This window comes from Bombus pascuorum, chromosome 9, assembly GCF_905332965.1.
Source record: "Bombus pascuorum chromosome 9, iyBomPasc1.1, whole genome shotgun sequence".
NCBI lineage: Eukaryota > Metazoa > Arthropoda > Insecta > Hymenoptera > Apidae > Bombus > Bombus pascuorum.
Window position 1 is genome coordinate 7,358,271 of NC_083496.1, and position 27,249 is coordinate 7,385,519.

At 30.6% G+C, this 27,249-nt stretch overlaps 3 protein-coding genes across 12 annotated transcripts in view; all 3 read left to right on the plus strand.

Moving 5' to 3' along the window:
- LOC132910601 (uncharacterized) overlaps window positions 1-8,907 on the plus strand; it is a 50,984-nt gene extending 42,077 nt beyond the window's left edge. For 3 of the 5 annotated variants that reach the window (XM_060966389.1, XM_060966388.1, XM_060966392.1), the window contains 11 exons: window positions 191-1,693; window positions 2,980-4,904; window positions 5,177-5,388; window positions 5,735-5,999; window positions 6,313-6,534; window positions 6,608-6,757; window positions 6,872-6,979; window positions 7,090-7,242; window positions 7,332-7,448; window positions 7,527-7,628; window positions 7,853-8,907. In XM_060966389.1, coding sequence (XP_060822372.1) covers window positions 191-1,693; window positions 2,980-4,904; window positions 5,177-5,388; window positions 5,735-5,999; window positions 6,313-6,534; window positions 6,608-6,757; window positions 6,872-6,979; window positions 7,090-7,242; window positions 7,332-7,448; window positions 7,527-7,628; window positions 7,853-7,981 — 4,886 coding nt within the window. In that variant the 3' untranslated portion in view covers window positions 7,982-8,907. The remainder of the gene's footprint in view (window positions 1-190; window positions 1,694-2,979; window positions 4,905-5,176; window positions 5,389-5,734; window positions 6,000-6,312; window positions 6,535-6,607; window positions 6,758-6,871; window positions 6,980-7,089; window positions 7,243-7,331; window positions 7,449-7,526; window positions 7,629-7,852) is intronic. The other 2 variants (XR_009658797.1, XM_060966391.1) reach the window with 2 other exon arrangements.
- An 830-nt stretch (window positions 8,908-9,737) lies between these two features.
- On the plus strand, window positions 9,738-14,903 carry LOC132910602 (E3 ubiquitin-protein ligase RNF146-like). 2 transcript variants are annotated; one of them, XM_060966394.1, is made up of 5 exons: window positions 9,740-10,193; window positions 10,411-10,662; window positions 11,810-12,097; window positions 12,209-12,336; window positions 14,129-14,903. In XM_060966394.1, the coding sequence occupies exons 1-5, from the start codon at window positions 10,112-10,114 to the stop codon at window positions 14,189-14,191; spliced, it is 813 nt and encodes a 270-aa protein (XP_060822377.1). In that variant the 5' UTR covers window positions 9,740-10,111; the 3' UTR covers window positions 14,192-14,903. The 2 variants fall into 2 exon arrangements, with proteins under 2 accessions (XP_060822376.1, XP_060822377.1); XM_060966393.1 differs by lacking the exon at window positions 14,129-14,903 and having other exon boundaries at window positions 9,738-10,193; window positions 12,209-13,020.
- A 386-nt stretch (window positions 14,904-15,289) lies between these two features.
- LOC132910726 (maternal protein tudor-like) lies at window positions 15,290-26,878 on the plus strand. Of its 5 annotated transcripts, none has more exons than XM_060966631.1 (8): window positions 15,290-15,441; window positions 15,938-16,639; window positions 16,886-19,571; window positions 19,657-20,053; window positions 20,604-20,791; window positions 22,496-22,660; window positions 23,048-23,202; window positions 23,613-26,878. In XM_060966631.1, exons 2-8 carry the CDS (start codon window positions 16,029-16,031, stop codon window positions 26,809-26,811), a joined length of 7,401 nt encoding a protein of 2,466 aa, XP_060822614.1. In that variant the 5' UTR covers window positions 15,290-15,441; window positions 15,938-16,028; the 3' UTR covers window positions 26,812-26,878. The 5 variants fall into 5 exon arrangements, with proteins under 5 accessions (XP_060822614.1, XP_060822618.1, XP_060822615.1 ...); XM_060966632.1 differs by lacking the exon at window positions 15,290-15,441 and adding an exon at window positions 15,692-15,861; XM_060966634.1 differs by lacking the exon at window positions 15,290-15,441 and adding an exon at window positions 15,702-15,717.
- The last annotated feature ends 371 nt before the right edge of the window (window positions 26,879-27,249 follow it).

Below are 27,249 nucleotides of genomic sequence, written 5' to 3' on the forward strand. Positions count from 1 at the left end.
TATATCTTGTTAAAAAAAAAGAAAGAAAGCAAAATATCTCACGCGATTACGTTTAAAACTATTCATTTACCACGTTCAAAGAATTTCCATCGCGATTAAATATCACACGTTATAATTCCACAAATTACAAACGCAAGACCGTTCCGATATCTCGCGTTTATCGTTAGTGAACGCAATTGAAAATCGGCAGGAGTGCTGAGGTCATCGATAGACGATCCGTACGACCTGATGCGTCGGAATCGGTTAGTGGAGCCGAGGACGCGAGCACGCAGTATTTCGCCGCACCGACCATTGTCTCAACGCGACTCTCGGAGTCAAAGTATGGCACGGAACACGAAAGAGCGAAAGGGCTCGATCGAGGGTACTTCTTCAAAATCCGAATGGTTCGACAAAGAGGCGAGCGCCAGCTACGAGGACACAGGACGCAAGCAACGAGCGAACTTCATTGGCGTGTCTACGGACGAATGGCTCGAGGAATCGCCACTTTTAGCGGATTCACGAAATCAATCGGTCTCGACGACCGCTGTCAGGCTGCTCCGAATCCCGAAAAAGGTGAAAAGCGCGAAGAACGATTGGTCGGATTGCTCGGTGGTGAAAACACAGGAAACCAGTCAGACGAAAAGCAACCATCAAGATGATTGGAAAGAAAGGCCGTCGAGCGCCGGTGATTCAAGAAAGAGCATCCTCGTGTGCGACGTAAATCCCTATTTGTTGTTGAAGAAACAAAAGGACGAGGACGATCTGAGCGACGACCTGTCGGACAACGCCCTCGAGCAGGATGACGCGAGACCGCTTTCCAGCCTGTTCGATCCCTCGAAAGTGAAATCGATCGAGAGGATACCGAACAGAAGCGCGGTCGCCGCGATCGGTGGCCAGAGAATAAGAGTGTTCAACGAGCCACGAGAAATCTCAGACGACGAGGAAGTTGCACCAGTCACGAGGATTCCCATACCAAAGGTTTCACCGAAGCGACCACCGAGAAGGCTGAAGGAAGCCAAACAAACGCTGAAGAGTATTCTGAAGCGGGGGAAGGTGCTCGAAACACGTAGGAAGAACGTGCTGTTCAACGTCGACAATGTTATATTCGCGCCCGAAAAACCGTCCGAAGTAACGCGACTATCCTGGAGCAGAATCGGCAGGATCGCGAGCTGCGCCTCACCCAGGGAGCAACCGAATAATGACGAGTCGGAGGAGGGTGAGGAAGAGGAAGAGGAAGAGGAAGAAGAAGAAGAAGAGGAGGAGCCAGTAACTATATCGTCGCACGAACAGAGAGAAAAGTATAATTTCATCACCATTCCGAATATCAAGGATCCGAAGGTGGATAGAGTTCGACCGAAGGAACCTAGAATCTCGCAGCATGTGTGCCAAAATCCTATTAACCCTGTTGAAGGAATTAAGGTAGATAAGTTCGTATCCTCTTGCGATGCGGAACGTGTTGCCTCGAAGAAAAAGGAGAACGTCGAGGTACAACGGCGGAGCGAAGATATCGTTCCACGAAACTTCACTGATCAAACTGTTCACTCGTCGAGACGCGAGAACGCGAAGGAAGAGAACGAAGAAAGGAAAAGGATAGAGGAAACGAACGAGATCAGAATGAAGAAAGACACCGAATCGCAGATCAAGATCGAGGAATGCAAGGATCGTATTCCAGGCATCGCCGTAGACGAAAAGGACCTGATATTGAAGTCCGAGGGTAAGAATTTCGATTATTCTTTGTATTATATTCATTGAATGTACCTTTTCACTAGATCTTGAGAAAAATTCTGCCGTTTTTCCTAATCATTTTTATCACGGTTTTATGTACAAAAATGATAGATAAATTAGATCAAAAATATGGACCATAACGACGATCGTTACACCGTGAAAAAGAAAAAAATAAACATACTGTTTAAAGAAAAAAATAAACATATTGTAACACAAACCTGGAAACAAGAAAAAAGATTAAATTTTCAGATGGACAGATGTAATATTTCATCTTAACTAAATGGTCATACGTAATAAACGTACGGTTTAGATTGAATCGATGTCAGGCTAGAATCAAGGTTGCCTATCTTACATGCAACGCAATATCTAGATTTATTTTATAGATATCAGTGTTTATCGTGTCACCAGCTGAGTACATGAGAATTCTTATTTTATCAAATGCACATTATTACATGTCCATTAGTCATTGTATGTTTAAATGGCCTTCCTTTTCTCAATTGGCAACTTCCAGAATCGCTTCTTTTCTCACAAACACCAATTATTCCCTTCCTCTACAGTTTCACTGATTTATCGTTTTAGTCGTTTCCTTGCAAAACAATGTTTAGTATAAAATATCGTCTTAGTCGTTTGAAAGTAATCCTCGTGTTTTTAATGTCTATCCTCTAAAATATCATATTCGATAAGAGGGCAAATAAAGTAAAAATACTATTTAGATAGAATAAAATGTAAACGTGAATTAAAACGAAAAATAAAAATATGTGTAATCCTATCTGCAAGTTATAGATTTCTATTATTTGCCATTATGGACACTTTCTGAAATAATATTCGATTATTGAAAATAATTTGCAGCCTGATATCCGTTAACAATAATAATTTCTTAAAGAATTTCCCCAACTTAAAGTCATAAATCTTCAGACAATTTACGGAATAATTCTCCTTTCTCTGGGTATCGCGAGCGTGTAATTATGCATTTTAGAGATCTCACGCGTTTTCTCTTCTTTTCATAACTATTCACGACTTCACACTTGCATGTGATTATACCTTGCAATACAGCCGTATTTGTTTACCAAAAGATAAATCTGTTCATTTTTCATGACTTAAATTGTTATCAAGAACAAGCTTACTGTCCTCCTAATAATACACATTTTCTTCTTTTATTTACATAATTTCACGCTGGATTCTGTATCGTAAATATGTAAATACTTTGATAACAATTTCAACCAAATATATCACGTTTTAGTGGCAGATCGAGTAATACTTGTCACTAATTTACAGAAAACTCCAAAAAATCATCTTTATCACGCAGCCAAAGCGAACGGTCGTTTAATAGACCAGAGGTATCAGCCGGCGATGTGCTTTTTATGGATACCATGCGCCTCAGCCTGTGTAGAAAAGTGAAAGAATCGTCGCCAGGTTCAAGCGAGCAAACGATTCGACATAAAGATTCAATCGAATCTACGACAGCGACGATAAAAGATTCAAAGTTGAAGGAAGAGACTGATTCGATTAAAATAGAATGTCAATCGGAATTATCAAACGCAAAAGAAATCGAAGAAGTTCCTGCTGAAAGTATAATTAAGCCAGAGATGGAACCTTCGATAGAAATTCAAAGGAATTTTGATGGGAACGGTGATCATTTCCGAAGAATGAGGCCAACAAGTTGGTCTCCTCCGCCTGGAAAACAGAAACATCGTTACAAAATCAGCGATTCTGATGCGAAACCGAAAATCGTGAATAATACCGAATCGGAACGAAGCAGTCCACTGTTGAAGACCACTTGGAGCACATCGAATTCCTACGGATCGTCGAAAATCGAGATCGGATCGCCGACCATGGAGAACAACGTGTATAAAATCACAGTCAGTCCCCGAGCTTCGCCTCTTATACATCGATTGCAGATAGGCCCGGGTACTAATGGGTCGAGAAGAACGTCGATTTTAATCAACGGTGACACAACTCCTACCGCTGAAACATCGCCGGACAACAAAGTGACCATCAGCGTCGGTGGAGAAGACAGCGTTTACAATCCCACGGTGATCTCGGTAAACTCGGAAAATTTGCCGCGAATAAAGAGTTCTAGCGAAAATCGAACGCTTGTGATCTTGGACAACTACAAATCAAACATTGTGGTCGAATCTGTCAAAGAAAGCGACAAAGAAGAAATAAAATCAAAACCGTTAAATGCTACTGAATCGGAATCTATCGAACAGGCCGAATATCCTCGAAGAAACAACGAAACCTCGTCCGAGAATAGAATAGCGTCAAGTGTCCTAGAAACGTTAAGGGACTCTGAGAAGCAAATGAGATTAAATATCGAAAGTAAAACTTCTACCACGGAGAAGAGTGGTAAGTTTTACATAACGAACGAACGAGCGACACGAACGGAACAAACAACACAGCAAAAAGATGCGGAAAATTCGTCGAAACTTTTGGGACTGTCGAAAGAGGCACTGATCTCGAAACTGCTCGAGGATTCCCTAAGGAAGGCAAGAGAAAATGGAGAGATCCTCGACGAAGACAGCGGCGAAGCTATTTTGAAAATACTGAAGCAAAGTTTGCTGAAGAGCAAGGAGTACGAGAGTTCCGAGTCAACTCTCGAGGCGAATTATTCGAGAGCATCCAGCTTAAATTCGGATGGCGATTTCATTTCAACGAATCTCTTCCTTGAAGAGAATCCCTATGAGGTAATCAAGGAGCCCATTTACGAGGAGATTCCCGACGAACCTCCGCCTCTGCCACTGAGTCCGCCACCCACGGAGGATTACATAAAAGACAGAATATATTTCGGTGACATCGATTACTATAGAAAAAATAATTCCGATCAGTTCCTTGGGTCCTACTTGACGGATAATGTTTTCAAAAAATCCGAGGATGTTGCTGAAACGTATTTGTCGAAGAGTCCCGAGGACTTCTTCAAAAAAATGTCTACGTCGCCAGAAGAAGAGAATATCTCAAGTAAATTCGAATTGCTTAATTACCTTATGGACTCGAAGGATCAAGCGACATCCATCGAAGAGGAAGAGGAAGATGACGACGACGATGAGGACGAAGAAGATACGGAGGGAGATCTTGAAGCGCTGTATGAGCAAAAGGAGACCAGCCTCGGCGATCTTAGTTCGAAGAGTTCGCAGATATCCAACGTTTCCGATAGCAGTGAGGAATGCAATATTATATTGACCAGCTCATCGGAAACATCAAAAGTATGTTTCCATCAGAGTTTTATATCTTTCTTCTATTTGTTTTTTCTTGTATAATATTACATTATAATGCTTCGAAATCGGAAATCAATATATTTTTGATGCCATACTTTTGCATTAATATAAACCAACTTGTATTTTTCTCGCGATAATCGTCTATTTATTGTTTCTCCAATTAAAAGTTTATTGCACACACGTAAATAAGATAACATCGCGTGTAATACATGTAATGATAACTCAGATAAAAGTCGTGATGTGAGTTACAATTTTTAAAGGTAAGAGCCGTAGATATAGAAAGAACTGATAGCGGAGTGGGATCAGAAAGCAGTCAAGCCAGCAGTACTCGGGGCGTGCCAAGACGTTGGAGGGCAGGAAATGTCTCTTCGGGACCAGGAAGTCTCCTCAGTGGAATCCCACAAGTGATTTCCGGTGATTCAAAGCACTGCGAAGACTGCGAACAACGTTTGGATCCTTTAATAACAGACAGGTAAGCGATGATATAATAATATTAGTGTACAAATTAACAAAAGAATACCTGAGAGGAAATAAATACAATTACAATTTGTATTCTAATAGAATATGAATTAGATAATATTTTAATGCACACAAAATCGTATGAATATATAAATATATTTTCAATGTTTTAGTGTTACAATCTTTCCTAATTTGTAAAAATATATCTATTAATATCTTGTTAAAGTACTATTATTATTAAGTAATAAATACTACTGCTACTACTACCACTACTACCACTACTACTTTTAATTATATGAATTTGTAATTTAATTTTTAATGTAGTAAGGATTTTAATAACTGTTATTATGTTTGTTTAGTGGTGTAGTATACGCCCCTTTCGTGTGTAGAAAATGCTCTAAGAAAAGAGTAGAGCGCAAAGAAATCATTACAGAGATTGTAGAGACTGAACAAAAGTACGGAAGAGATCTACAAATTATTCTCGAAGAATTTCACAGACCTATGCTAAGGGCTGGGCTTCTCACATCCGAGCAGCTTGCAGCGATTTTCCTCAACGTAGAAGAACTTCTCGAACACAACCTTGTACTCGCAGAGAAATTAAAAGATGCTGTGGAATTTGCTCAGGTAAATAGATAGCCCTTCAATACCATTTCTATTACTTGTACGTCCATCAACTCTTGTTACATATATTACACATTATTGTGATCATACTGTATACTGAATAAAGTTGAAAATAATTTTTTAAAGTAATTTAACTTAAATTTCCCCTATGATATTTCTGCAACATATAATTTTATAAATAAAAATAATGCACATTTGAACAGAAGTGTATCAAATAGATTTTTCATTTTATTATCGATAGATGAACGTTTTAATCTAACATTCCGATTGATTTTAAGAAATAAGGTTGTATACAAATAAAGATAATAATTTATAGGAATCCGGGGATGAAGATCTTCTAACGGTAGATGTAGGAAAGATCTTCCTGGAATCTGAGCGGATGTTACATGCATTTGAAAGCTATTGTACCCGTCAAGGAAGCGCAAGCTTATTATTACAGAATTTAGAGAAGGAAAAAGAACTACTGCGAATTTTTCTAAAGGTTTCACAAATGGAAAACACTGTTTTACGTAGAATGAATTTGAATTCCTTCCTAATGGTAAGGGAAAAGTGGAATTATGACATCTTTTCAAATGCAAGACTTTATATAAAAAGTAATTCTTTTCTTCTAGGTTCCCGTTCAAAGAGTAACGAAATATCCTCTCCTGTTGGCTCGATTACTGAAAGCTACGCCTTCTGTACGACCAGACATACAAGAAGCAAAGGAAAGACTAAAACAAGCTCAGGCTACCATAGAGTTACATTTGGAACATATGAATGCTGTAAGTATATCATTAATCTGTATTATAAATTTCGAATAAAATTAATGTCAATATTTTAATGTAAATATGTAAATATTACATGCACAATGGACAAATTTAATAATGTAATAACAGGAAGCAAAGGATGTAACTTCGACAAAGCTTTGGAGAAGAATTTCAATTATTCAGAATGGTAGACGACCTATTGGTGAACAGGATATGGTGAATATAAAATTAAGGAAGGTAATGTAGAAATAATTTATTTTGAAATATACGAATGTATTATTTAACTGTATAATTAACTTTAAATATATTTGAGTTAAATGTAAATTAATACAACAATTAAATAATAGATGGCCGTAGAAGTATTAGAATGGGCTCACGAAGAAGCAAAATTCGTATTAGAAGGACGTCTTTTAGTTGCTCAGCCAACAGATAACAATTGGAGACGCGGGCGTACTGTCAAGCTTGCTCCTGTAACTGCCATGTTGGTTACTAATGGCAAGGTATAAATCATGCCGTTTACAATTATATTTAACGACATTCTGTATTTATAATTTACGCTTGTTCACACATTATACAAATTTTTCTACAGCCAAATGCAGAGGACCTTGAATTTAACGACGATTCTCTCTTTCCAAGACACATTGGTATCAAGGAAGCTACGTTATTGCTAGTTAAAGAAAAACTTGGACGTTATTCATTATTGCGCGTAAGTTATTTTCACGATTTTAAATCAGATGTACACAATTGAGCTCTTTATTATTATGTGAAATTTTATCTATTTTAGGAACCGTTGTATCTAGATAAGTGTATAGTATGTTGTGAAACAGACCTTGAAGATTATTTCGAAATTCAAGAATTATCATCAAAGGAAACTTTTATATTTAAGGTGATACTTTTATTACATAAAATACGATGCGATATTATAATGTAATTTACATTATGTTCTGAAATTTACATAATTTTTATTTTAATGTCTGTAAAACTAACATATTTAATGAAATCGAGTTTCGTTATTGTATTTTATTGTTTATAAAAGATAAAGATAGAATTTTTATATATTATATTTTCTCAATAATCATTGTTTCATTTACAACAAATATTATATTGCAGGCCGAAGATGGCGCCAGAACAAAAAGGTGGTGTAGGACGTTACAAACACACGCGCAATCTCTTGGTGCATGGCGTAAACGTCGTGGAGCGCTGCCAAATATCATGATATGCGGTGTCGCGAGAAATTGATGAAGAAACGACACGATTAAATATAAAAGTAGAATCTAAATTTACAGGTATTATTTAAAGGTGATTGTGATTCCTAAACACGCACGAATAAGTTCGTGCAATCGATTAAAATGACGTATGATCTCCAGATGAATTAGCAGTGATTTATCAAGGAGAATATATGTGTTGGACCAAAAGATTTCCTCTGCTCATTGGTGGTACGTATCAATGAGTAATATGAAAATCTAACTCTTGCCGTGCGCAGACTATTTTGCGTTCGGTTACAGTACGTTGCAGAAACTTAAGTTTCCTACGTCGCTGTAGCCAACACGTTGTACAACATTATATAACGTCACAAATTGTTCTGTTTTTCCCTTCTCCCGGATACCGCAACTACATGTATACCGAATGAATAATTGCCCACGCGTAGGACTATTTAACATTTGCATTGAAACTAAAAGAGCAGAGAGTAGCTGTGATACTGACCGGTGTAGTATTGGGTACTTTTTATCAGATTATATCAAATACTGCAGTACGAATCGAGCTTTTATTTCTATGTATTTTTATAAAAACATTTAACTTTCCCGAAAATAAATTGATAATAATGTACATAATTTTAAAAATGAGGTAATAGGGTTATTATACTTTGTACCCTTACGGTTTACGAGAACTAAGAAACTGCCAAATGTTCCGTAAAATCAAGCTTGGTAATGATTTATATATAAATTAATTAATCTGCTAGATATAGTATATAACTATTCTTTGAATAATAATTAACAGTATTTTATGGCGTCTAACACACAAACTTGAAATTGTATATTGTACAATAATTTTATTTAAGACTTAAGCCATACGTTTTGTATATAGATGTATATTTATATTGAAATTGGTTTTAGACACATAATTGTTATTTTAAATCCGTCATTCAATAAAAATCAAATATACTTCTATGCATGCTGTATATTACAGCATGATTAATATTGTTCCTTATTTACCATATTCATTACTCGTATGTCAACTAGAAACAATGATAAATACAAATAGATTTGTTTTTAAAAAATCAATATTTTTTCTACCAATATAGATATATTTATACATGTACAAGTACAGGTACTGTATGATACTGATAATTTTTTATTTACCTTTATCACATACTAAAAAGTCATCAATATCTGAGAGGTTAGGTTCGATCTGTACATTTACCAATAATGTACCAATAATTTACCAATGAATTTAAAAATTTACTAAACATAATAAATGATATTTAAAAAATGTTAAACACTAAGAAATTTAAAAGCATTCTTCTGACGTATATGTTGTCACTAAAAAGCACAACTATAAACGAATACACTGAAGTGGGATTTTTTTTGCGAATATCTTAGAAACTAAAACTGACCGCCAGTTATATGTATAGAAACAAGTTGTTCAAAACGTTGCACTTTAGAATATATTTAAAAATTATCAAAATCAGAGAGGAAGTAGCGCTCTTACAACTTCACTAAATATAGTTACAATTACATCATAAATTACACAATTATATGTTCGATACCTTCAAAATTGAGGTATAGATTAGAAATGACAAATAATTTTATCAGACCTCTCACGTAATAATAAGGTATATTAAACATCAGTGTATCAAATTTAAATAATAATCAATAAATGTTTGAAAAATATTTATAATACACAAATTGTTTCGAATATAACGTAGCATATATATATATATATATATATACATGTATTGATGATATGATATATAGATATGTATAAATAAGATAAAAGTAAACATTCATCAATAATGACTATATCTCAATAAAAAATAGAAGTTTGCTATATATAAGCTTTTGTTGATTTGTCTTGCTACTTTTTAAATACTAAAAGTTTAATATTTAAATTAATCCTTATGTGTTACAACAATGCTACAATCTACGTATGTTATAAATTTCGTAATGCGAAGTAAGCAATGGATGTAAGGGGTTCTCAAACATTTATTCACTTGTTTTTATAATTCAGAACCCCTGACCTGTCATAAACAACGAAGATGGCTTAAGGTAGACTCGTTGTTTGTTAATTCTTTTAACGTTGACATGATGTGTGTTACTGTCCACAAGGTTTTTTATTTCGTTTAATGAAGAATTAAATTTGTTTGCAATTATGGCTCAAGCGAAACTCCACTCACAGGAAGAAACAAGTAGCACACTTAACGATAAAGAGAAAGAGGCTGACGAAAAAGAAGGTATAATTTTGAAATAGTTTCGAAAGTATTGAACTCATTATCACTTCCGTTAACATGTATAAACTATTATTGATTAATTTCATAATAATACATTAAAAGTATTTCGTTCGATTTAAAGTAATTATATTTCGGTTGTACGTAATTGAAAAATGTCACATGTATTACCCAAACAAGTGTCTTTATTATTACAACATTATTTACAAATGAATTTTTTTAGGTTCAACAACAGTCCTAGAATGTGCAGTTTGCCTTCAACCATGTATATATCCTGCAAGATTACCTTGCAATCATATATATTGTTACCTCTGTGTCAAAGGTGTTGCGAATCAAAGCAAAAGATGTCCCATGTGTCGTCAAGAAATTCCTCCTGATTTTCTTAATAGACCACAGCTGGTAGAAGTAGATGAAGCACAAAAGGAATCAGAACATTTTGAAGAAGAATACCAATGGTTTTACGAAGGTAGAAATGGTACAGTATCTTTTATTACACAAATTTATTTTATTTTTTAGCTACAGATAAGATACTTCTTATAAATATAATTTATTAAATATAAATATATCTACACAAATATACATATATGTATGTCATAGATGTTATGCACAAAGATATAAAAACATGAGTTAAAGAAGTAAATTATTAAGATAATAAGGTAATATACTTCAAATTACAAATAAAATCAATGTTACTAGAACATTAAAGGTAAAAAGTAAATAACTTCATTATTTGTTAAAAACATGTGATGAAGTATAGAGAAGTTTATATCATCCCCTTCATAGGTTGGTGGAAATATGATTCAAGGACTAGCCAGGATTTGGAGGCTATTTACAACCTAGGTAGCACCCAATGTGAAATTTTAATTTGTGGCATGCTTTATATAATTGACTTTAAAAACAATTGTCAGTACAGAAAATATCAACCATATTATAAACGTAATATTAAGCGTGATAGAAAAGATGCACCTTGCAAGGGTGTTTCAGGAATAAAATAAATTGTAATTGCATCTTTTATATCTTTTTAAATATGATTGGTATAAAGTGTTTTTGATTGTATTTATACCTTATATAACCATTCATAGAACTATCTATAGTATTATGCACAATATACCTGTTATAAATTTTCATGTAAAATATTGTATGATGTAAAAAGTATAAGGATTTCCATTATTTTGTTATAAAAGGATTACAATTTAGTTTCCATGTATATTTATAATAAAACTTCTGTATTCCAGAATATAAGTTATTTTTCTTTGTAAATTCCCCAGCTGAAACACTTAACATTTGTTTATGTAATCATTCTGAATCTGATTCTGATTCTTATTATGATTATGATTCTGATTCCGATTCTAATTCCAATTCTGATTCCAATTCTGATTCCGATTCTGATTCCGATTCTGATTCCAATTCTGATTCCGATTCTGATTCCGATTCTAATTCCGATTCTAATTCCGATACTGACTCCGATTCTGACTCTGACTCTGATTCTGATTCTCACACTCACCCTGACTCTGACTCTGACTCTGACTCTGACTCTGTCTCTGACTCTGACTCTAACTCTAACTCTGATTTTGATTCTATGGATAGCAGAACTTGTGTAATTTTGAATTACATTGTTACAGGTTGGTGGCAATATGATCAACGTACAAGTCATGAATTAGAAACTGCATATAAACAAGGCAAACGGAATTGTGAATTATTGATCGCAGGATTTCTTTATATTGCTGATTTTGGTTCAATGCTCCAATTACGTAGAAATGATCCTTCTAGGCGAAGAAAAATTAAACGTGATTTATATAATGTACCAAAAAAAGGAGTAGCAGGTTTAAGATTAATTAATCAGGATGAAGAAATCACTAGAGAAGTAAGGGGAGCAGAAAGACCAGCTAGTCCTGCAAGTGATGATATGGGTATAATAATTACTAAAACCACTTGTTTGTTGAAGTTTTATTTGTACTTGTAAGAGCTTTGTAATGATTATTAGCATTATATATATGGGTAATGTAACTTTTTGTTTAAAGGCACCGGTGATGGTACAAATACTCCAGTACCTCCAAGTAATACACCACAAACACCAGCTGGTGGAACAGCAAGTGGTGATGCTACACCTCTAAATGACAGAATGGAACAAAGAGACTCTTTACATCAGGTATTAGAACAAATGCGTTCCTTAGTTCTGAGAGAACATTTATCTTCAGATACAGATGATGAATTAGAGGAAGATGAAGGAAGTGAATCACCTTCCACTCATCCTACATTATAATGACTACAAACATCTAATATTTCCTATTCATCAAATGAAGACCATTTTTAAAAAGTTTAATTTATTGAAATAAATGTGCATCCTATTAAATGAAAAATATAGTATAATAAACTCGTGTACATGTTCAAAAATGCAGAACATTTATATATGTGATGTACTGACATGCAATCTGTACATTGCTTTGTGATGCTTATTAAAAACAAAACAATTAAGTGCAATTAAGTCTTTCACAACTAAATATTCAGTGGATGATCATTTTAAATATTCTTTTGCATATTACGAATGTTCAGGCTTTATAAATGTATATATTAGTAATTTTACACTTTTTACCATCTCCTTAAAAAATGTTCTCCAGGAAAGAAATATCATTCCATGTTCCTGTACTTTAATGTTGATTCTACTTAATTCATATTTATGTAATTTTCATAATTATTGTAGATTATGTTATGTCGTAACTTTAGGTTATTGAGAGTAATTAAGAATATTAAAAATTTTTTTGTATCTTAAAAAATAACAATAATCTACTGTTTTTGCACATAAAATGTTAATATATTCTGAAATTTAGCAATATTTTCTTATTTATATGTTCGATATAATTAGCGCACTGCCATCTTTTTGCATTTGTTATCAGCATTTCTTATATTAATCTTTTAAATTGATGCACATCGAAAAATAACATAATTTTCATTCAACTTGTTAATATTATCGTTAAAAATAAACTGGACATTTGTTAAAAAATCATAGCGTTTCTCGTGCATTGTAGATAATTTTACAATAAGGGTGATAATACTATCGATTCTAGTAATATAAAAATATTTTTTACCGAATAGTTTTTACACCTCCAGTATTTAAAAATTAGATGTAAAAAGAAATTATAAATACTAAAATAATTATGCAAACTTTTATTTGAATATTTTTACAAATATTATAAACAACGAAGATTAAAAATATATAATAATCTCTTAATAAAAAAAAGATATGTGTAATATGAAATAAATAATTAATTTTAGATATATTATATAAGAATCTTCGATTTTTCATGATAAAAATAAAAATAGAGCATATGTTAGGTACTTTTTTGTACTTTTATTATTTTATTTATTTTTTTTTTTTTTTTTTTTTTTGTTATATTTACCGAATTACAAAATATATTACTACTTTTCTGATAATATTATGCTTAAAATTCTTACTTCTTTTTAAATAAAATAAGACAGATTCATTCTTTTTAGACTAAAACCATGCTGCTGTGCATCAAATTTTATATAACATTAAGTTTCTCTTTCATCATAGATGTAAATCGCTAATTATTTTAGTATTAGATTTCATTCAAATTTAATATTTTCAAACGCAATATGTAGTATTAAAAAACTAGTTGAGAAAATTTACGTTTCTCATTGCTTGCAATAATTTGACAATCAGGAATTTAATTATAGCTTTGAAGCTGTAAATCGTAACGAGTGATTCAAGAGTTTATTTCCGTTCTTGTTTAACACTGATTTGAATGATTGATAATTTATTATTATTTTCGTAACGAATCGTAAATATGATGTAGTGCAAGTGTCCCTTTTCCGAAATTGTGATGTTTTAACTCTGTTTCACTCGTTCTTTTTTAAAAAATAAAAGATTAAATGAATTTTCTAACTACTTTTCTCTGTTATAATGTCGCACCAACACCTAGTGGGCTTGCGTCGCAGTGCAACTCGGTCTCGTCAGAGGAGGAATAGATTGCCAGAACTGCTGAAACGACTAATATAAGTAATTTCGCGTACATGCATTTCAGCATGTTCAAATACATATAAACAAGTCATTCTTCTGAAGTACATAAATTGTGCCGAGAATTTGCGACAACCGAAAAATTTTTTAGAGATCTTAAAAAGATAAGAGTAAGATCTGTATTTTTTAATATTAGGTGATATTAGGCATTCTAAATACCCTATTTGTATTTGTAAAATACAATTTTCTATCGATCTTTTAATATCATTTACTATCGTATACTTCATATTTATTATGTCAGTATTATGATATAGTATAGTACCATGATATCAATTACATGTACTTATATTCGAATTAACATTTAAATCAACATCAGTTTGATTAAATTTCTACACAACATATAGATATTCTATTTAGGGATTAAATACATTTTATATACTTTTGACGAGATTGCCAAAAAAGCTTTAAAACTTGACTAAAATCATGTGCAAATTATATACAAATATAGTTCTGATAGAGACAGAAGAATTTTCTTTATCTGATGTGATTACAATAATGATGTGATTAAAGAAAATATTTTGATAGCCTTGCAAAATTATTTAAATTATGGAAGATTTTAGTTTTTAATGGAGTATATTTTATAAAAAAATTATGTAATGCAATTTTGTAAAAATAATTTTTAAAAACATGTATTGTAACGGTTCTTAAAAATTAAAAATATATGCTTTTATATATATGTATATATATGAATATATGTATAGTAGCATATAGAAAAGTATATATGCATATACAAATATATATGTATGTATATTACATAGTTGTCATATTTATTTCTAGTAACACACATATATGATAATACTAACAAAATATATTTTTCATTAACAATTAATATTTCACAGTAATATTTTATTTGAAAATGTAATAAAAATATTTATAAGGAATTTTGCAAATAAAAATTACTATTTTCACAATTATACTAATATATTTAGTAAATATTATTACGCATATTTGAAAAGAATATTAAATTAAAATTCGTTTATATCTTTTTTGACAATATTAAATGTATAGAATGTACCTTAAATGGCATATAATTTAAATTTTTGCGCCATCTAATCATTTCAAAATAATGTTCAAAAAAACTTCCGTGGGCGTAATAAGAAGCCGGTCAACCGTCAGATTCTTGTGTATGTGAAAGAGAAATTTTGTGGAAAAGCTAGTGATTATTTAATTTCTAATAAAATGAATTAAAAAAAATGTCTTTGATACCCTAATTGTGAGGTTTGTATTACATCTAGCTTTACATTTAGTTGTAATATTGATATATCTTTTTTTATACGCAGTATCATATAAAGAATATCGGTTTAGATGTATGTACATTTGCAATTGATGAATGTGATCTACATATTTAATATTACAAATAGAACAAACAGTAGCATATGTGAAAAGAAGTTTTATGTAAGTTTTTATTATATTACATTCAAATGAGGAGTCAAATAATTTAATTATTCTTTCAACGGATTTCAACGGTTACGTGATACCTTTTGATACAATATGGTAAAAATAAAAAAAATTGTTTATATCGGTAACTTTTAAAATTATATACATAAGAAGTAATGCCGTTAGGGAAGGTATATAAGAATAGAAATAATTATAATCGCATGATCCTCCGATCTCATTATTTGATAAGTCGCGGCTAAGGTGGCCTATTTTCCGATAACGGTTAGGATTGAGTAAAATTACTTTTGAGGTATCTAACAAAAGTTTTGTATTTCAGATTACACAAGTTCATCTATTTAATGAAATAAAAATTTAAAAAATATATAAGAAAATACAAATTTTTCTTATACAAAAAATTATATAACACAATGAGCATAAAACAAAATTCAGAGTTGATTATTTTTGTGACTCATATTGAACCATGCCATACATTCCTCAGAATATGGGGTCAAATTGATAAAAATTCTGCAACATGTGTAGAACGTATGATTTTACCCCTTGTTGAACAATTTACTAGACGTCAAAACTGTGTTAAAATTCAGTCAGCCAGTTTGCGCATAAATGCTCTTTGCTGTGCTAAATTTCAAAATGATGGATATTATCGAGCAAGAATAAAGCATATAAATAATATTGATGATACTGTGCTTTTGCATTTCATCGATTATGGTAATCTTGAATTGCTTCCAATACAAGAAATACATTTACTTGACGATATACCTGGTTCTGAATCTTTACAATCTTTTCCACCTGTGGCGTTTCAATTTACATTAATGCATTTATTACCTTCAAATGGTCATTGGTCTAAAGAAATAATTGAGTCAATTCAGAAGACTCTACGGTACAATGAATATAAAATTATGATTCATACTATAACCAACAGCGATAATTTTATTAAACTTCAGTACAATGATGAGGATTTCACTGAATTGTTAATCAAGAAACGCATAGCAAAAAAAGCAACATTGCTAGAAATGTATAGGTATTTATTTTATTTTGATATCTATAAAATAAATATTTCTATATCATATTGCTTTTGTAATTATTATTCACAATCTTATGTTTGTGTCACTCATAATTTTGCATTTTATTATCGATTATAAGTTTAAAATATTGACTTTCATATTATTTATTAAATTATATTTAATTATACTTAATAAAATGTTGATGAGAATTTGGAAGAATTCACAGACATTACTCTTATTAAAACTTTTATATATCTTTCTAGTTCAAGAGGTATAACAGAACCTGAATTGCTATTATATGAAAAAAATCTGAGTTTGTTACATTCTGCTGAAAATGAAGTTCAAGAATTTCAACGAAATGTTTGTTCATGCTGTGCAGTTAAGCAAAAACATATGACGCACGCCTCTGTTCAAGAAGCTCTTGTATTTAAATCTCGCGTTTTGGATGTATCATCAAGGCATGATGTATATGTTTCATTTGTAGAAGATGGTCCACATAAGTTTTCTGTGCAACTTCAAAGTACCACTCAGGTATTGCGCATACTCATGAGAGATATTAACAGTCATCCTCTAGAGCCATTACAAGAACCTCCATTACCTGGATCAGTATGTCTAGGTCGTTATACGCGAGATAAGGTGTTATGCAGAGCTGTTGTAATGTCTGTTATGGAAAATAAGTGTAAACTTTACTATGTTGATTTTGGTCACACGGAAGTATTACCATACACAGATATTTTCAAGTTACCACCTCACTTTATTAATCCTAGAGTGCTTTCTATTCGGTTCACATTAAGCGGTGTACACGAATTAAATGTTACAGGTACAATGAAAGAATATTTTAAACAAGTACTAGCAGGAAAGCTCCTTGTTCTGCATGTCTGCCCACCAGAGGGACCACCTTTAGTACAATATGGAGACTTATATGATAATGGAAAAAACATAAAAGACATTCTTAAAGAAGCATTTCCACCTCCAGTTATGCTGAAATCTATAAATTGTTTTACATACCAAACACCAAAATCATTATTAGTAGGAGACGTAGTAAATGTCTACGTTTCGTTTGTGGAATCTTATAAAAAATTTTTTGTACGACTTGAGGATTATATGCCATCTCTTGAATTAATAATGAATGATTTAGCAGATTTTTGTACACCTGGACCTACTTTAAGTCTAGCAGAATTAAAGATTGGTCTTCCTTGTGCTGCTTTATATGATAATCAATGGTATAGAGCACAGATTCTGAACGTAAATGGAGAAAATATAAGAGTCTTATATGTAGACTATGGTAACGAAGAAACTGTAACTTTAAAGTCTCTTTGTTCAATTCGTGCCGACTTAGTCAAAACATTGCCAGCACAAGCTATAAAATGTACTTTGCATGGTAATCGAGTGATTGAACCTACTCAAGAAACTCACGATCGGTTTGAGTTGTACACTTTGGAAAAACGCTTCCATATAAAAGTTGTAGATGTAACTTCTAATGGTCTAGTGGTAGATTTGTATGAAAAAGAGCACAACATGAATATTCTTTCTGAATTGTTTCATATAGTTCCAATTGAACATGTAAAAAATCAGTACTCTTTTAAACTGATTTTGAAAACTGATCAAAATGAGGATACAAATAAATTGCATAAAAAAAATCAATCAATATCACTGCATCAAACACATAACAGTAGTACTGATCAACAAAAGAATAAGGCTAAAGTTTTGAAAAGTGAATCAAGTGAATCAATTGAAAGTAGGAATGAAAGAAGTAATTTTCATCATAATGATTCACAAAATGAAAGATGTAAGAGAAATGACTCTTCTATTAATCGTAGTACAAAAGATAAATGGAGCAATAGACATGATGGTAATGATTCGTCTAAAATTGGGAAAGGCACCAGAGGTAATAGAAATAGAGCTTCAGATACACCATTTAAGGGCAATACCAAATATGGAAAAAGTAATACTAATCGTGGTAGTTATTCTAGACGTGGTGGCATTTCTCAGAGAATGCAAAGTAATAAATTCAGTGATAAAAATAATGAGGGAAATTATAAAAGTGGGAAAACAAATAGCGATTATCATGATAGTAATAGATTTAAAGAAAGAAAAGGACAAGGATATAGGCTTATACAAAATAAGTTAAACATCGCTAATAATATCTGTGATGAAAAAAGACGAAATCTTACGAAATATACAAATGAACTTCCATATCCTGATATAACTATTGGAAGTGTAAAACATTCTGAAGTAGTTGTTGTAAACAGTCTCTGTGATTTTTTTATACAATTAAATTCTGATTATTTTGCTTTAGAGACTATGATGGAAAATATTGCATCAATATATGAAAATAAAGGACACTTACTAAGAGAATCTGAAATGTTATGTGGCACATATTGCATTGTTCAGTATTCAAAAGACGAAAAATGGTATAGAGCTAAAATCAAAGTCGCTAGAGAAAATAATGCAACTGTACAATTCATAGATTATGGCAATATAGAAACAGTTCAATTTGATAAAATTAAAACTATACAACCGGAATTTTTGAAACTCCCTAAACAAGCTATACATTGTAAACTATTTGGTGCAAAGGATGATTTTGATTCAAAGAAAATAAAAGCTTTTGAGAATTTAGTTATTAATAGAACAGTAGAAGCAGAATTTATAAATGAAAAAGATGGTATGTACAGTGTCTCACTGAAAAGAATGGCTGATAATGAGCAAACAGAAATATTGATAAATAAAGAATTTTGTGAGGATACCGAACAAACAAAAGAAAACATAACTGAATGGAATACAATTTCATATGCACCTGGAACTAAAAAAGATGTGGTTATTACATGGTTTACAAATCCCAATAATTTTTATTGTCAAATACTCGATAACGAAAACGAATTTAAGTCTATGATGAATGAAATTCAGAGGATATATGTTACTAAAAAACCAATTTCATATACGTTACAGGTGATTATTTGATTTCGATGATTTAAAATTTCCGTGTATTACATTACATTACATAAATACATTACATTTTCATAAATATCTTTAGGTTGGATCTCCAGTAGTAGCAATATTCTCTGATGATGGAGCTTTTTATCGTGCAGAAATCATTGAATTAAATAAATTAAATGGTCATCATATTCAGTATATAGATTTTGGAAATAGTGCTATAGTTGATCCTCAGAACATTTATCCAGTAGAAAAGGAATTAATGCGTCTTCCTAAACAAGCTGTCCAATGTTCATTGCTAAATGTTGCTCCACTAGTTGGTTTTAATTGGTCTGAAGCAAATACAAAAGCAATTGATAATTGCTTTAATGTTGACAACTTCACGTGTGTTTTTCATGATAAAAAAGATAATAAATATTTAATATCATTAATTAATAACGAAAAGGATGTAGCTAACATGTTAGCTGAACTAAATCTTGCATCACTATCCAATTCAGGTACTAAATCAGATGTTGATGTTAAAGGTAAGATAATTTTTTATATATCTTTTTCATAACTTATTTATATCTGATTTAAACAGTTTCTAAAAATAAAATTAAATAATTCGTTTTCTTTTTAAAAGTAGGCAAAAGAATCTTTAATGAAAAATATTAAATGAGTCTTATATTTTGTAATATATTTTTTTAAATGTAACGATATAAATATATAATTTTGTTTTATAAAAGTGTACCTCTTACAATTTTATATATATAACGTACGCACATATATTAAATGTTAATAATAGAGCTAATACAAATAACATAAGAAATAATTGATTAATATAACATTGAATCTTATTTTAAGATTTTAGCGTAATAAAAAATTATAAGAAGTATAATACTATTTTAATTTGCATTTTAGAAGAAGATATGTATTAAAAAGAATAAGTAAAAACGATTAAATATATTTCATGAACAAAAACGTAAAACATGATTAAACATACTTCCATATGATTAATTTTAATAACAATCAAGAAGTATATTATATGTAGCATTATTTTACTTTCAGATAATAATACTTCAACACCAACAATTAAATCTAACATAAAAAAGGTGGATATAAATCTCTTAAATGGTCAAGCACTTCGAGTAAAAGTTTCAAGTGTTCGAAATATATCAGAATTCTATATACAATTACCTTCAGCTACTGAATGTCAAGATATAATTAATACATACATGGCTGACAAAACACCTAAGGTACGTTTACACACATGCAAATATATTTAATTACATTATTAAATAAAATATCATGAATAGTAATCTAAGTAGATATTGCATGAGTACATTATTTATGATTATGTATCTATCTATTGTATTATCCATTTTTTCACGATTATATTATATTTTATCATTATTCATGATTATGTACCTATCTATTATATTACACTGCAAGTACATAGTACTCATGTACTTACAGTTTGAGATGAATAGATAAATGCAGGTTTAATTTTATATTTGATACATGGAAGTTACCAATATGTAAAGATTATTGTTCAGTAGATCTAATTTAGTTAAACATCTATTAATAAGAAATATTATGATCTTTCTAAATTTAGTTAGAATATTAAATTTATAAAATTGAGAGAAAAAATATCTTTAAACAAAAAATTGTTAAAACAATGCTTTAAACATAAAATTAACTTAATTATGTTATTAAAATTTGAATAGCACATATTTTAATGCATGAGTTACGAACTATTTGTACTGATACATGATTATTATTAATATTTATGCTAATAATTAATTGAAAAGGTTTGATTACTATTGCAACTGTTCCTTTTTATTATGTACCTTTGATTGTGATATTAAAAAATTGGAAAAGATTATAACAAACTAATCCTCAAACTAACAAAAATTATTATAAGAGAAACTATGCAATTACTGAATTAACAATCTATTACTAATCTCCATTATTCTAATCATATGTCTTTTATTATTGTCTTTTATATGTCTTTCATTGCATGATGTATGGTATTAATAACTTAATCAAAGTAAAATTTATCTTCCTTGTCCTGTACTGACACTTTCTTCTACCAAGTTATGTGTTCAGTGTATTTAGTATATTTATACATTTATCATACACAGTAATATCTCTGCCATTTTGTATTTTGATTAATGGAGCAGTATTTGATTAATAATTTGTAAATAAAATGTATTTTATAAAGTAAGAAGAGGTAAGTTTACGTATTTTGTGCAGTACTACAACCATAGAATTGCATTACATTCACTACTTATTATTAGAGTACTTATATTAAAACAAATATATGAAGTCATTTTGAGTACATTAATAGTATAAATACAAAATTCGTTTCAAATTTATTTAGAGAATTTTATTCTAACTTTTAGCATTTTGTGTATTTTAAAATTTTTATTTTTTTACAAGAATAAATATTTAGATATTTTTAACTTTAAATATATTTATTTTACATAATAAACTGTGTGTATTTTTAAAATTAATATTTTTGTTAATTAATGTTTTTGTGTTGTTATTGTTATTTCTATATACTCACTTATATAATACATTCGTAATTTACTATGTCAATAAAAGTAAATATTTCATTCCCTTTATTCTATTATGTCTAACATTGCATGTTAATTTTTCGGTTTTTTTTTTTTTATAGATATATTGAATACATATATCTAATCATTTCTGCAATGTGTAGTATTCTGATACTAACAAAAATAAGATTATATTTAATAAGTAACTTATCTCTATTTATATTTAAAGTTTCTATAAAAAATTAGGCTAAAAATTATTTATTCATCAAAAAAATTTTAATTGAAGATCATATCAAGAGTAGTATGAAACTAATATCATTATAATATTTTTTAAAATTAAACTTGTGCATAAAAATTTAAGTAAATTTACAATATTAGTAAGGATAAGTATGGCAATGGCAGGTGATGCAACGATTATCAACCCATGAGATATGCCCAGGCACAGGTTGTTTGGTTAATTCAAATGGAGTTTGGAGACGGGCGGTAATCAATAGCCATTTACAATCCACGGGCTTTAATGTAAAATTCATTGATACTGGAGCATACCATGAAATTCTGTCAGATAGTGTGAGTTTTGCAAAAAAGAAAAATACAAAAGCAAGATTAATTTAAATGCTAAATTCAATTTATATATAGATAATGTAACATTGCTAGGAGTAGAAGTTACTTAATACCATACTTGCTGCATTGAAGAATGTTAATGCAATAATACAATTCATTTTAGCGAATTAAAGATTTATAGTAGAACTAAAGTAGATTTTATTTATGTTAAGATTATTAATTTCTTAAGTATAAATCTTTAAATTAATAGTATATTGCTTAATACTAACCAATGCGCTTGATTAAATATTTGAAATATTTAGTATGATATATTCAGTATAATAAAAATATCCTTACATTATTTGTCTTTGTTTAATAAAAACTTTTGATTATTATTATAACTTATTAATTTAGGTGTTAGCTTTACCAGGAGAACTTTCTGTAATGCAGTATCAATCAATTGAATGTTCCCTTGTAAGAAATGCTATTTTTGAGACAGATACTAAATTCAAAGAAAATATTGAGGGAAAAGAAGTAATTATATATGTGGAAGAAATTGACAATAATAGGTAAATTTAATCTTCGGCTTGTTATAAATTGTTACTAGAATATTTTTCTAGTAATCAACAAGATATATTTTTGTTTCACGTTCTCTTATAAAATACAGAGAAATCTATGATATGATACTACCCTAATAAGTGAATAGAAAATGAAGTCATTCGTAGTTATTTGACCAGTGCTTTTTTTTTTAATGTAAATTAAAATTTTTAGTGATAAATGATTCATGTATCATTAATCCATCAAATTCATATCCATCCTGCATATGAATTTGAAGAATAGTAATATTGCTAATTCTGCAAAATTTTAATTAAAAGAAACTGTACTCACTTAGTTTGGTAGTATCATAATGCAATTATCTATCCTTATTATGATTTTATTAATTTTTCTATGTATATAAAATTTGATTTTATTTTTGCAGACTTATCGTAAAATTATTTGACCTAAATGGTTATAGAATAAATATTCCTGAAAAGTCAGATGAAAAATTATCACCAATATGTCCATTGCCTATTCTTAGTTCTACTCAAGAAGTAATAGTGGCACAGGTAGATCACTCTGGTAGTGTCTGGCTAAAGTGTACTGAAAACTTCCAAATGGAGAAAAATTTACTTCGTGCACTCAATAAGTACTATCCTGTTTCCGGAAAATTATTGAAACCGAAGGTGGGTCACTTATGCGCTGCTAGAAGCAGTAATGGTCAGTGGTATCGAGCTAAGATTATAAGTTATTCTGATAGTGAAGTTTGTATAAATTACCTTGATTTTGGCATTTCTGCCCGTGTGCCCAATGATAGAGTAATGGAGTTAGATTCACAGTTTTATACACCATACCAGTTAGCTATTAATGTCTCACTATCAGTAATAATTAAGGGTACAGTATTTGAACAATCAGATATATTAGAACGTCATTTGGTAAATAAACGTATTACCTGCGTTTTTTATAATGTTAACAAAAGATGGGTAGTGGAATTGATATACAATGGTGAGAAGTTCAGTAACAAATTCCGTTCTCTTAATTTAACATCAGAACAGAAGATATATGGAATGAGAGAATCTGCAATTCATAATATGACAGAGGGTTGTAAATATAAAGTCTCTGTATCTCATGCAGATTCACCTAGTCAGTTCTGGCTTCACTATGCAGATGATATTGTAGACCTTCGTAGTAAACACATGCAACTTCAACATGAGGCACTTACATTTCCAGAGATAGATGGAATATTAGAAGAAGGAAGTCTATGCATTGTCTTGTACAGTATAAATAATTACTGGTATAGGGCACAGGTACTCGATGCTGATGAAGATATCACCACTATTCGATTTATCGATCATGGAAATACAGATATCATCAATAATAAATGTGGAAAGATTCGACAGATGTCAGATGAGTGGAAAGAAATAAAGGAATATGCAGTTAAATGCAGATTAGATGTTATACCTGCAGAAACAGAAGATTGGAATTCTGCAATTTGTAAAAAATTCGAAGATTTAGTATTAACTAATGTGCCTATGGAAGCCATAGTAATAGCAAATAGTGTTCCAAAACGAGTAGACTTGTTAATAAATGGTAAAAGTATTAGTGAAATGTTAGTCAAAGATCATCATGCTGTAAAGATTCATACAGAAGAAGAATTAATAGATGAAATAATTGACCTTGAATTGGATCCCTATTCTGCTTTTGTAAGTCACATTAACTCTCCAAATGAGTTTTGGGTTCAAGAAGAAAAATCTATTGGTGATTTAGAAATTATGACTGATAGATTTCTTGTAGCACATATGTTTTCCAAAGTGGATGAAATTAAAGAAAATTTATTGTGTGTTGCTAAATATCCTGAAGATGAATGTTGGTATAGGGCACGTGTTATATCACACAGTGATATTGCTACACGAGTTATATATATAGATTATGGAAATTCAGCTACCTCAACTGAAATACGTACTATACCGTCAGATCTTGCAGATATACCTCCTCTATCAAGAAAATGTCGTTTAATTATGCCAGAAGGGATTACGAAATGGTCAAAAAGAGCTTGTGTGGAATTTGTAACATTAGCAGCTGATGGAGCAACTATATTTTTGTTAGACGTAATTGATGAAGGTGAAACATCATTGGTGAAATTAACATTAGATGGTAAAAATGTAACAGATATACTTGCAAACTTCTGTGAACATCATTCACCGATCATAGAGAAACGATTATCTCCCTTGGGTGAAGAAAAATCACCAAATGTATTTGTTAGTCACATCAATTCACCTGATGAATTCTGGGTTCAAGCAGAAAGCAACACTACAGATTTAAATACAATGTTAGAGAGATTACAAGCAGCACCTAGTTTCCTTCCATTAAGTATATTTGAAATTGGTACTATTTGTGCTGCAAAGTATTTAGAAAATGGTCAATGGCGCAGGGCAAAAATTTTTTCACATTCTGTAAGAGGTACTGAAGTTCTGTGTATAGATTATGGCAACATAACGATTACAAACGAAACACGAATGTTACCAGCAGACATTATAAATATCCCTCCTTTATCGAAATGTTGTGCTCTGCAAAAACCAAACAATATAAATTCTTGGCCTTTAAATGCTCGCGAAATATTTGAAAAACTTGCTGCAGGTGGAAAAACAATGTTTCAGTTCGAGATTCTTGATAAAACCAGTAATATTTTCTCTGTTAAATTAAGTTCTAAAGGAAAAAATATTGCTAATATTTTAGTATCATTTGTGGAAAATATATTTGAAGATACTATAATGAGAGAATTGGATGAAACAAACGAGGGAGGAGATGTAGATATAAACAGATTACTAGAAAATAGTGAAAGTAAAAATCAAGAAATAGGAGAAAACACAGATAATTCATGTTTGAATACTAACTATGTTGTAGAACTTACTGTAGATGAAATAGTCCAAAATATGAAAGTGGATAAACCAGGAGAAGATAAAGATACATTTAATGGCCATAACAATAGTATTGTTACAAACGAAATTGACAAAACAACAGAAAATTTAGAACATTTAAAGACACAAGCTGAAATAGAGGCATATAGTGATAAAAATGAAATGCAAGACATTAAAATACATGCTGGAGTAAAAACTGTGAGTGAAGAAGTTTTATCAAGTACAATACAGAACGTAACATTGAATACAATTTCAGACTCATCAGATATTAAAAATGTCTTAGAAGATGTTAGAAAAGAACAAGATAATGTAATAATATCAAAATCACAAATATGTAATACTGAAATGGAAATAAGTGAACCAAATATAAACATTCAGTGTTCTGAGAATGTTAAAGATGGAAATACATCCAACTTAAAAGAATCTGTGAGGGAACAATCTGCAGAAATACTAGGGGAAACTACAAGAAAAGATACTTTCATAAGTGTTTTAAAAGAAGAAACTAATATCTTGAGTATTGATGAAACAAAAAAATCTAGTAACAAGGACTGTTATACAGGAGACACTGATGAAGTAAATGTTAATATAATGGACTCTAAAGGTTGCTCCGATGTAAGCAATATAAATGAAAATGTATCTTCGGGTTTAGAATCTACGGGAATAACAAGCGACAAAGTTAAGATTACTGATAGGCAAGATGATGATCCTAAAATACCAGAATGATTACATACAAACACCTCAAGATGCTGTTACTCGTGAATGATACTAAAATTACTTCTTCAAAATGAAGGTCACTTGTTTTTTTTTAGAGATCTACGTTTAATTTAAAACTTCTTGTCTATATGAATAATATCTTGCATGAAAAAAAATACGAAGACTATCATAAATACATAGAGAATAATATTAAAACGTGCTTTTACCAGAAACAAAACAGAAGCTTTCAGTAAAGGACAACATTCCTAAATGAATATTGCAGCTTTAAATATAAAAATCTGAAGTATAAAACATTATTTTTATTTTTATGCTATTTTTTATCTTTTTACTACATAATTAAGAGCAGTAGTTTGTATTGTTCGATCAAATTACATTAAAATATAGAAATTTTTTTTATATTATAAAAAAAGCTAGTTTTATAAAAAATGATAATGGAATATTCCTACA